This window comes from Prunus dulcis, chromosome 4 (genome assembly GCF_902201215.1).
Source record: "Prunus dulcis chromosome 4, ALMONDv2, whole genome shotgun sequence".
Lineage (NCBI taxonomy): Eukaryota > Viridiplantae > Streptophyta > Magnoliopsida > Rosales > Rosaceae > Prunus > Prunus dulcis.
Genome location: NC_047653.1, coordinates 15,325,435 through 15,337,556, shown reverse-complemented (window position 1 = coordinate 15,337,556; position 12,122 = coordinate 15,325,435). Strand labels below are relative to the sequence as shown.

The 12,122-nt window shown below is 39.6% G+C and overlaps 2 protein-coding genes across 2 annotated transcripts; both read left to right on the top strand.

The window, feature by feature from the left end:
• LOC117626420 (probable serine/threonine-protein kinase WNK11) lies at positions 1 to 1,632 on the top strand. The gene is made up of 3 exons (XM_034358102.1): positions 1 to 200; positions 438 to 935; positions 1,049 to 1,632. The coding sequence occupies exons 2-3, from the start codon at positions 438 to 440 to the stop codon at positions 1,439 to 1,441; spliced, it is 891 nt and encodes a 296-aa protein (XP_034213993.1). The 5' UTR covers positions 1 to 200; the 3' UTR covers positions 1,442 to 1,632.
• An 8,494-nt stretch (positions 1,633 to 10,126) lies between these two features.
• On the top strand, positions 10,127 to 12,122 carry LOC117625471 (probable inactive receptor kinase At5g53320). Its single transcript, XM_034357020.1, has 3 exons — positions 10,127 to 10,585; positions 10,640 to 11,222; positions 11,482 to 12,122. The coding sequence occupies exons 1-3, from the start codon at positions 10,127 to 10,129 to the stop codon at positions 12,120 to 12,122; spliced, it is 1,683 nt and encodes a 560-aa protein (XP_034212911.1).

Genomic DNA, 12,122 nt, shown 5'->3' with positions numbered 1-12,122 from the left:
CAGGATTAACCCCCCTATACATACCTACCTACTCCTTCATTCACTTTTAACCGCGGCTCGCCTCCTATATATACACACACCTCTCTTCAACCCTATTTCTTTTCATCACTTTGCTTTCGTTGTTTTGTGCTTACTTGTTTTTTTGTTCCCTTACGTTTTCTTTTTTTGCAGAAAAATATTTGCTTCTTCTAGCCTACAAGGTAAACCACCTTTCTCTTTCCTCTCAACTATTTCTTATGTGCTGAAATATATGCTTGAAGCTCTAATCTTTGACTTTTATTTTCTGGGGTGATCCGAGATTGTATATATTTTCTTTGTTAATTTGTATTTATAATTGAGTTTCCAAAATAAGTATTTTCATTGGTTTTTGAGGCCTTTCCAAACTTTTTTTTATATTTTCATCTTCTTCTTCTGGGACTAATATTTATTTCTTGCAGATGCCGAGTGAAAACCAAGAGCAATCTGACAAAGAACAGTTCGTCGAAATCGACCCCTCGGGGCGATACGGGCGGTACAACGAGCTCCTAGGGTGCGGTGCAGTGAAGAAGGTGTACCGGGCGTTTGATCAAGAAGAGGGCATAGAGGTGGCATGGAACCAAGTCAAGCTACGTAACTTCACCAATGACCCTGCCATGATCGAACGGCTCTACGCCGAGGTTGGGTTGCTGAGATCCCTGGCAGACAAGAACATCATCACCTTGTATAATGTGTGGCGGGACGCAGAGAATAACACCCTCAATTTCATGACAGAAGTTTGTACAAATGGGAATCTGAGGGACTATAGGAAGAAGCATAAGCATGTTTCATTGATAGCCTTGAAGAAGTGGTCCAAGCAGATCTTGAAAGGGCTTGAGTATTTGCATACTCATGAGCCTTGTGTTATCCACAGAGATCTCAATTGCAGCAATGTCTTTATCAACGGGAATATTGGCCAGGTACTGATAATTGACTTCTTCAATTTTATTTCATTTTTACCATTTTTGGGTTTTTTTTTATATTTTAAATATTCAGTTTTGTTAATATTTTTTTTTAATTTATGGTTCAATAGGTGAAGATTGGTGATTTGGGATTGGCTGCAATTGTGGGGAAGAACCATTCAGCGCATTCAGTGTTAGGGACTCCAGAATTTATGGCACCAGAGCTATATGAAGAGGACTACACTGAAATGGTGGACATATACTCATTTGGGATGTGTGTGCTAGAGATGGTGACCTTGGAAATTCCCTACAGTGAATGTGACAATGTTGTCAAAATATACAAAAAGGTAACCTCTGGGGTAAGACCCCAATCCTTGAACAAGGTCGAGGACCCAGAGGTGAAGGCATTTGTTGAGAAGTGCCTCGCCCAACCTAGGGCTAGGCCTTCTGCCACTGAACTTCTCAACGATCCATTTTTTGATGAAGTCGAAGAGGATGATAATGAAGAAAATGTTTACTCTTGATCAATCATGGCTAAGTAATTATGTTGTCAGGTGTGTTTAATTGACTAGTTAAATATCCATTAGTGCTAATTATAGTTTTTTTTTTTTTTTCTTTTTTGACTCCATGTACGAATCGGGGTTGGTTTTTAACTTTTGAATTGGTTCCTCTTTTTTAGAAGGGAAAATTATATAAAGATAGAGTTTTGGGATCATGGTGTTGATTTTGTACATATTTTCACATTACAAATTAATTGTTGTTGTTAGATGAAGATTGGGTTTCTTTTTGTGGTTTTGCTTGAATTGTTTCCAACCTATGCCGATTTCTGTCATATATTTTTGTGCAATCAAAATAGGTTAGTGGATGGAGGTACCAATTGTTTATCTATATTTTTTTTTTCCAACTCTTCACAGAAGTCGACTCTTATGTAAAGCGCCTCCTGCTTTTGAAACGTTTGCTTGTAGTGTTGAATCAAATTAAAACAAGCATGGATTAAATCTTAAGTTAGATTATTCAAGCAAAGTCAAAGAAAATAAATTAAAATTGAAGAGTAATTAATGAAAAAAATTAGTGAAGTCAAATGTTTGATTAAGCAATAACCACAAGCAAAAGGGATTTTAAAATTTGAAAAAGGGTCTCTTGGCGTGAAGCAAAACACAATGATGAACAAGGTTAGTGGGTAGGGGTGGCCAATTGCCCTTTTTCCCCTTGTGGCCTTTGCTGTCACACACACACTTTGTCTTGTTGAAAAAGACATGGCAGTGAGTTGCTTCTATTTCTTTCCAAGAAAAAGCAAAAGGGTCGGTCTTTGCATCAAGATATAATTCATTAATGTTATCCGATTTCTGAAAGAAGAATTAAAGATCAATAACCCCTGAAAAAAGAATTAAAATATCAATAACCCCATTGTGCAACCCTTAAAAATTAATAAAATCAAACGAATTGAAATTGATTGTATTTGTAGCCAACTATATGATTGTCCTACATGAGGAGACGTGCTGAATAATGTAAAAATGTCATCATCATCCTCTTCATTTAGAGTTCTAGATTTATGTTTTTATTGTTACAGTCTCTGGTTTAACCAAATATGCTTTGTTTGATGCGGCAAATCCGTGTTGTTGTCCTGGCTATTCTTGGAGACATATCATATTTTTATTTATTTATGATGTTTATGTATCCCCTTGGAGTTGTTTATCCACATAAAAGTTTAATTTTTAAAGGCTCAAGTTTGACAAGTTTATATTGTACATTCTTTTGAAAAAGGTGTGACATTCACACCGGGACATAGTGTTACTAATTTAACTATTATAATATCGGTAAATAATATTAATATATTATGGAATTATATATGTGTTATAACATAAGTGGATTGATACCACAATGTGACAATGTGATCGTAATACATAAGAATTCCTTGTTCTTTTATTAGATTTGTCTAGGGTTGGCATGGTTACGTTGGAGCCAATGTGACAGGACCCGACCCAATTTCCACTTTGGAATTCGAGCCAAGTCCTGTGCGTGTCCGACACCTGGCGAATGTCGGGCACAAAGGACCTTTTTTTACCCTTCTTACTTCAATTTTTCCTTAAATTTCCTTAGACTTCTGCCGAAAATTCGGCAGAGTCTCCTCTGTATTTTGATCAATCCCAAAATTTTTCACCTGTCAACAATCTCAAATATTTTCACCCAACTGCCAGAATGTTTCTAGTAATCAATTCGATTCTAAACACCAAATTTTCAACTGGATATCAGAGCATATTCTCAAGTTCTCAGGATTTAAAGGATTTTCTACAACGCTACCTTACTTAGTGGTGCGGAAGCTATGACTGGCCCGGTGGTGGATCCCGCGTACCTCTATGGCCTGGGGGCGAAAAACAGTTTGAAAAATGTGAGTGGACCAAAAATAATGTTTTTCAAAGCAATTTTCATAAACATAATATCCCCCATTGTAAAAAAGAAATTTAACTAAATAAAACTGAATACTTACTTTCTACATCACGCATAGTCAATTCAAGGCATTCTATATCAATCATATTCAAGCTCGAAAGTTTCATACAAAAACCATTGAATTCAAAGCTTTCATAAAAGTACTGAAATCAAACGCGTATAAAAACTCTGTACTCAGACCTTTCATAACTGAATAAATATAAAGGGATCTATGTCCGAAAAATCAGAAAAATTGATTTATAATAGCTGAAAATCAACATTTAATAAAGAAACTCAGAATCCTTTGAAAATACCACCAGTATGTACCCCTGTCATTTCCGTCAATTCCCTGGCAGGTCTCGGGCGTCACACAGACTTACCCGAGCCGCAAACTGGCGAAATCAGGGGACTATGATCAGCCTGTCCCGCCGGCAGATTCTCGATGACACCAAGTCACTCGAGTCGCTCTGGCAGGATGCAGGGGACCGTAGTCAGCCTGATCCGCAATCCTGGCAGGTCTCGGGGACACAGAGTCAGCCGAGCCGCAATCCTGGCAGGTCTCGGGACACCAAGTCTGCCGAGCCGCAAATCCTGGCACTCACGGTCCGAGCGTCCCCGAAACTCGTGAGGCAAAGTCAAGTGCACTGACTGAACTATAATCAGACTGGATGTCCGTAGACATCGGTCCGACTCTTGGGTAATCACCATAAAGAAAAACGGGTACGAGGTGGTTTTAAAATAATGTCCTTTTAAAAAGAAATATCTGAATAATAACTGTAAAACTCAAGTCGTGCTGCGGTCTTAACTGATTCAAAACTCAAACTCTGTTTCTGTAACTGGTAAATAAGCAGCACCGACTTATAGAATTATTACTGTACTGCTCATATTCAAAATCGTATTAAAACTTACTCAAAGATTGAATGAAGAAACTTACTCAAATAAACTCATTTATATAAAATCATTTATAAAATCTATTTTATATAAAAGTACATCAATTCATATAAAAGCACATCTATTCATTCATGAAATCTGATTTATGAAAGAAGGTCCACTCACAGATGGTCCGAGCTACTTCGACCCCTCGAAGGTCTCTTTTACACTTCTGCCGAGCTCCTGGTGCCTGATTATCCCGAAAGATTAAATTAATAAACTGCTGAATAAAAGAATTAAATTAAACACCCTGCCCCGGCCCCTAGAAGTACGTGCGTCCAATTCCAAGTTACTCCTGAACCCACACTAGCCTTTTCAGACATTTGGACCTGTTTTAAAAGGTCCTATGCTCAGCTAATCGATACACTGCCCGATCGGCCGACCCGGGACCCCGTGGGTCCACGATCTCTGATGGCCAATCTGAGGGTTCCCTGAAGGTTTCTCATACAGCGGGAACCATGTTCTGCGAATTTGGTCCGAATCGGACGGTCGGATTGGCCAAAATCGCGTTATCGCTTAAAACCCTAACCCTAGCCCCAGGGTTCGCGATTCCGGAGTATCCGGGACTCCGATTCGCAATCCGTCGAATCCTACGCGATCCTGAAATCACGTAGACCGACATATCCAAAATTCAGCGCGATCCAACGATCACACGACACTGCACCCACGGACCGCGCAATATGGAAAATCCGTTCGGGGCTCAAACGGACTCCGAATTGAGATCCGCGAAATCCCACGCGCTCGTGACGACACGAGGACCTCAAAACTGGCCAGAGCCGTGCCACCACCCTGGCCCACGCGCTGCCACACGCGCGGGGCAGATCGGGTGTCCAAAGCGATTCGGGTGTGCCGAAAAATCGTGGAACCGAGACTCCAAACTCCTACCCTAGGTAAAACACCCCATTTGGAGTCACTTTTGTTCTTGGACTACCCCCAAAAAGTGACCAGAAATAGTAGTTTCGAAGGGCCGAAGTTTCGGCCAAATTTCAAGTCGAAAATCGAACCCCTTAACGCTAAAATCGATCGAAGCCCATATACCCATCAGCTAGAGCACGAAAAATAGATGAGAAACCATACCTTACTCGATCGATTTGGTGGAGAAACGAAGGAGAACGAGCTCCCAAAAATTTTCGGAAAAACTGTCGGACCAGGCCTGTTTCGTGGCAGTTTCCGGCTACTACAGTGGCGGATGGAGGCTGAAGAGGGGCAGGGCCGATAGAGGGAAGTGAGGTGGTTCGTTTGGGACTGGTATTGCCTGAAACGGTGGCCTGAGTTGGGAGAAATTGATGTCTGAAGTCGGCTGGTCGAGATGGTTCGAGAGAGAGAGAGCTGGGTTTATAAAACTGAACTTCGAAATATTTACGGTTCTGCCACTGAGACTCTTTTGACCATAACTCCTTCGTTACAACTCCGATTCGGGTCTACTCCGTGTCTACGGACTCGTTTCGCCGTGCTCTACGCAACGGCGTAATCTGAATTACCAAATTCTTTCCCGATCAAAAAGTCAACTTTTCCCCCATTAAAATATGCGAGGGCAATTTGGTCATTTCGCTAAAAGATATTTTCCTTATCTTTTTAGATGTTTTCTTTCTTTTTGATATTTTGTTTTGGGTTCTTACACAATGTACACCCAAACGACCAAAAAGAACACTACAGGTGCAGCCACTCTTCGGTTTGGTCAGCTCGGCCATTTTTTCTGGTTATTAAGCCCTCTCATCGCTGTAATCTTTAGCTGTCCTCCTTGGTCTGTTTGAACTTCATATGCTTTATTTTAGGCATAATTCTAACCTTTTGCCCCCATATTCTACTCCATGTATTTTAGACCGTCTTATTTTGCACCTTTACACCATGTATTTTTATTCAGGGTCTCACTTTGCCCCATTCTATTAATTCCATCAATAAAATATTTAACTTGCTAATATGACATAAGCACATCATCAATTTAGCCATTACATTTTTTAAATTCGATTAATAAAAAAACATATTAAAATAGATTAAAAAACCTGCAGGATGTAACCGACATACGTATATGGCCCTTGAAGAAGAAGGGATGAATTCTCGGCACTCATGGTCATCGCTGGCGTAGCCAAATAACCGGCGGGATTGAACTGTACCTGATACGATTTTTACCATTCACGCAAATAAGGTCATAAAATACTTGCAAGAATACAAGGCTATTGTAGTATAGATGCTCATGCAAGGCCATTCTCCTCAAGGACTATTTAGCAATTTATGTAAAAATAATTTCCAATTAACTACCTAAAATTAAAAATTGAGAAAGATGATTATGAAATTGTTTTATACTAAAAACAAATTTTAAACAAAAACAATTACAATTGAAGGAAAGAGTTTTAAATAACAATTTATAAAAGCACTAAGGTTTCACCATCACCTACCAATCCTATGAATTTTTACCAATTACATATGATTCGCTCATGCCACTTTGAACGTTAGGTTTTCCTAATTTGAATTCTACTTAGAACGTATATCCAACATGCAACCTGTCTGGACGTTCAGATCAAATCCGAACATGAAAGACTCATTAAGTTTTGTGAAAACCCTTTTAAAAACCATGCAACCCTTAAGACGTGGTGTTCATCTTAAGTGAAATTACAATTGTTGAGGCCCAAAAAATTCAAGGTTGGGCCCAAATATATTTTCGGCCAGTACAACACCAAGCGGAAAATTCTTATTTAAGCAACATGCCACACTACAAGCTTAAGTGGGCCCAAGCCACGCGAATGTCTTGGGCTTGCTGAGCTGGTTGTGGTATGGATGGTTATGAGCATTCACGAGGCCTCTTAATGGGCCAAGAAGTTGAAGTTTTGGGCCTCTTGGGAACACTAAAACTCGAGCCCATTTCTTGGGCCCAAACATATGGGTAAGTCTGAGAGAGAAGGAGTAACCCAATAGCTTAGGAAAATATCTAATGGCTTGCAAACACTTAGAGAAATCCCACATCAGCCAAAATATCCAGCACCTTGATCAAATAGGCTGTTTCCAGCAGCTTGAGCAAACTCACAGGCCGCTGGAAACATAATACCAATAGCCCAGCCCAGCATCGTGGAAAATATCTAGCATCTCTATTAAAACCAAATCGAAGCCAAACCATCAAAACCAAGCAAACCCATGTGCTGATCACCTTTTTTGACTAGCAACCTTACCCATTTTTTCCTCTTCAAGCTTTGGTGAGAAAACAAGAAACAAAAGTGGGTGGCGCCTCACCCATATGGAGGAGTCCAGCTACTTGAGGACCTTAGAACCCCAAAAAGCTGCTTGCCTATGGGTTCATGCTAGGGAAATTTCACCAAACAAGATTAAATGGAAGAAAGTGAAGAAAAGGAGGAGGGAGGCTTGACAAAATTAAGGTTTCCAGCGCCTATAAAACGAGCCACTTCCTATCCAGCAAAGCAACTCACCTTGGTTGCTACAAGCCTCCCAGCAACCATGATAATTCATCGAAGGCAAGCATCCCCTATGGAACCTTTCAATTTCATGCTTTGTTTTTCCTTCAATTTCATACCTTGTTCTTCCATCTTCCTCCTTTCTCTCTCTCAAAACCTACATCCAGAGAGAGAAAGCATCATCTCTCATCTCTCGAACTCTTCGATTTCAAGCCTTGTTCTTGCATTGCATCCCATTTTCTCTTCTGTCAAATCACCCGGGAGCCTGATGAAGCTTTCATCAAGTTGCTGGAAATATGCTAAAGCCACCCACGCTTCCATCTTCTTCCTCTCTTTCCATAAACACACATTCATAGAGCAATCATCATCTTTCATCCCTGAAACCCCTGCAATTTTGAGCCATATTCCTCCATCTCCTCTCATCTTCTCTTCTGAAAATTGCAACTTTTTCTCTCTCTCATGCTAAACTCATAAATGCTCAGCTCCCATGCCACAAACTTTTCATGCCAAGCCAAGAATTTATCTGTAATCGACTGTTGGTTTCATTGGTGAAGAAGACCAAGGTGTTTCCTAAGACTCAGCTATCCTTTCGAAACACTCTTGTGGTATGATCCTTAAACTCAGACTCAAGGGGGGAAGTTTCATACATTTAGCTATTTACAGTAGCCCAGGCCCATCAGTAGCTGCCGGAACAAAAAAGACCCCCACAACAATTATTAATCACAAGAAGCCAGCATCAATATCAGGGAACCTTCCGACCAAAATTGCATCCAAATACTTTTCTAAAAATCCTAATGGTGATCAGGCATTAAGACAATTAGATAGTTTAAAACATTAATTAACAATTCAAAGTATGCATGCAATCAATCATAAGCAATTAAATAAAAATTACATATACATGCTAAGGTTCAAGGCTTCACCCTGGCCAAAAAAAAATAGTTACACATATTCATAACTGAAATCATGAAAAATATTATTAAGAAGGAAAAGAATGAAAACACCTTAAAGTCGCAAAAACTCCAAAACCTAACAATTGCTCTCCACAATGTCACATTCAAAAGCCAAAAAGAAGTCACCAATATTGACGTGAAAACCAACTTAAATACCCCCTACAAACAAGCTACCCCCTCCAGCTTTTCTATCCCCACAAGGAAACTAATTAAAATAAAATAATACTAGGATATAAAGTCCAAATTGGACTAGGAGAATATGCATTTAAACTGCCCAGCCACGTTTTGGTCTCAAATCTCCTCCAAATCAGGCCCAAGATAGCTTGTTTTAAAGATAAAAACATTCTGAACGCTTCTCCAGAAGGCCACAAACCAATCCAAGGTCATTTTTGGCTTCAAAGTGCAATAAAATCCCAAAACATCACTATTCCAACACTGCGCACTGCTCATTTATTTTATTGTCAGAAAATAACCGCTTGGTAGAAAAATCTGATATTTCAATACGATCAAGCTAAGTGACTCGCGAACGTCCTCCAACTAGAATTACTCCAAAATTCGTCCATTTGATTATGTTTTGGTCCAGAGGAAATCGAAAGTCCTATAGTGAAAATATAATTGAAAGTATCAAAATTCTTCCTAAATATTAACCAAAACATACTAAGAATATGGTTCAATATATAATATAAAATCTACTCATCAGTGCCCAGCCCCACCTCATTGTTGACTGTCTTGTCTCTTGTTTTTCTTCATTGAGATGTCCAACTTATAGGTTGTTTTTCTATACTTATACAAAACTTTTTGGTTCCTATGTTTTGGACCATCCACCTAATCTTGGTAGCTCCGGAACATTGATTTTTACCCACACCCTATCTATGTTGGCCCCTAATTAATTATGAGGTCGTATAAACTATGTAACCACTTGTCCCTAAAGCCAAAAACCAAAAATAAATAACAGTCATTACCATAAATTAATAATTTCTACAAAGATAGATTATAGACATACCCGTCAAAATGTATCATCCAACATACTTAGTGCCCTGAACTTCTAGTTCTAGTCCTCCAACTGAAATGACTGTACCACAACAATAAGCAGCAAACCAACCCGTTAATGTAATTTTGTGGCTCACTAATTAGTCAAATTTGTTTTATTTTGTAATGGCTTTGATATCGCATTGAACATAACGAATTAACAAACACTTCTAAACATTGGTTATCTCACACATTGAAGAAAATACTTATGAAACTTTGTAATATACAAAACATGTCCTCATCTGACATAGTAATTTGCAAGCCTATATACTTGCTTTGAGATGCCTTCAAGACTTTTGGGAAAAAAGTGAAAAAGAAAAAAGAAACCGTACTTTATCTCGGTTCATCAGTTTCTGATGAGTCCAACAAAGAAGTAGAGCCAACAAAAATGCTGAGCAGGAGATGTTTCAATCTGCTTTTGAAGGGGCTGACATGCATCGGGGTTTTTTCCTTCTCGATCGCAGTATGTATGGGCGATGAGTCATCAGAATTTGAAGCTTTGCGGCAATTCATTAGAGCTGTTGATCCTCAACATGTACTCAGCATTGGCTACAATGTGCCTATGCAGCGAAATCCCTGCATGCATAAGTTGAAGGGTGTGAAATGCAACTCACAGGGTACCTCGGTAACGGAAATCAGGCTTGAAGATCTGAATCTTAGGGGCATGCTTGATGTAGATTCACTATGTAAGCTCCCAAATCTTCAATATGTTAGCTTAGCAAGAAACCAAATCCGGGGAACTATTTCTAAGTCAATAGTGCACTGCACAAGGCTAACCTATTTGAATCTGAGGAGCAATGTTTTGAGTGGGAGGATACCTAAAAAGGCTCTGAGTAAAATAAAAGATCTAAGGAGATTGGACATTTCTGACAATCATTTTACTACCACCAGCCCACTTTTGAAAGAGGAATTTCAGCATTATACATATGTGAAGAAATCAAGGAGATTGCAGAGAAATGATGCCTTGAAAAACCAGGAAAAGGCTATGGAGTCGGTGACCATAATGGCAGCCTCAGATAGCCCAACTAGTGGGAATCCTAATCCTCCCGGTAAATCGTGGTACAAGAGATACAAGTTCATGATACCATTAGTTGTTGGGATTGGCTTCTTTCTCTTGTTCACATACTTCGCAGGGAGGAAGGCGGCGAAGTTAGCTGCAGATAGGGAGATTATGAAGTCGCTTCGAGACTCACCACACAAAATGCCTCTTCCTAAGATTCAAGAGGAAGAGAAGCCATTAGAAAATTGCTCAGAGCTTGTGTTCTTTGTTGAAGAACACGAGAGCTTTAAATTGGAGGACCTCCTTGAAGCCACAGCTGACTTGAGAAACCAGACCTTTCGCAGCAGCCTTTACAAGGTAATACTCAAGAACAATGCTCTATACGCAGTCAAAAGGTTGAAGAAATTGCAGGTACCCTTTGAGGAGTTTGGCCAAACAATGAGACAGATAGGGAACCTAAAGCATCCAAACATTCTACCTCTTATTGGTTACAATTCTAGCAATGAAGAAAAACTTCTGATCTACAAGTTTCAAACCAATGGAAGTCTGCTAAACCTGCTTGAGAGTAAGTTGAGATCAAATTATTTCTATACATTGCAATGCATCAACTAACCAATATATACACATACACAAACAGAACATTCATTCTTTTGGCTTTTATTCACAACCCAAAACAACCTATAGATTTATGCAAAATAAAAGGAAACTTGAATTTAAGTGAGGGCAAATACATACATTTCTCATAAATTTTGAATCACTTAGAATTTACAAGGCCCTTATTTACTTCCTACATTTTGATTATGCATGCCTTTGATTATCTGCAGGCTACATAGAGGGTAAGAGGGATTTTCCATGGAGGGTTCGGCTAACCATAGCGCGCGGCATTGCAAGGGGCCTAGCCTTCATATATCAGAGATCTGATGAGTGCATCCCTCATGGGAATCTCAAGCTCTCAAATATCCTCTTGGATGACAAGGAGGAACCCCTAATTAGCGAATACGGGTTTTCAAGATTCTTCGACCCCAAGAAAGGATGTGTCATTTCCTCCAATGGTTACACAGCCCCTGAGAAAATGTTATCTGAAAAGGGTGATGTTTATAGCTTTGGAGTGATTCTTCTGGAGTTGTTAACAGGCAAAACAGTGGAAGGAACTGGTATAGATCTTCCTAAGTGGGTCACTGCCATGGTTAAGGAAGAATGGACAGGAGAGGTTTTTGACAAGGAGGTTGCTAAAGCTGCAAAAGAATGGGCCTTTCCTCTGCTCAACATTGCCCTAAAATGTGTATCGGCTTCCCCCACAAACAGGCCAACTGTGGCAGAAGTTTATGAGAGGATTGAAGAGGTTATGCATGACAATTCGAATTCATCGGATTGCACAACCGAGTGCGGCGCCTATCAAGACAACTGCTGCATGCTTCACTCCATCATACCTGAGACCTGGGACAGTCCTGGATCAAATTACTAG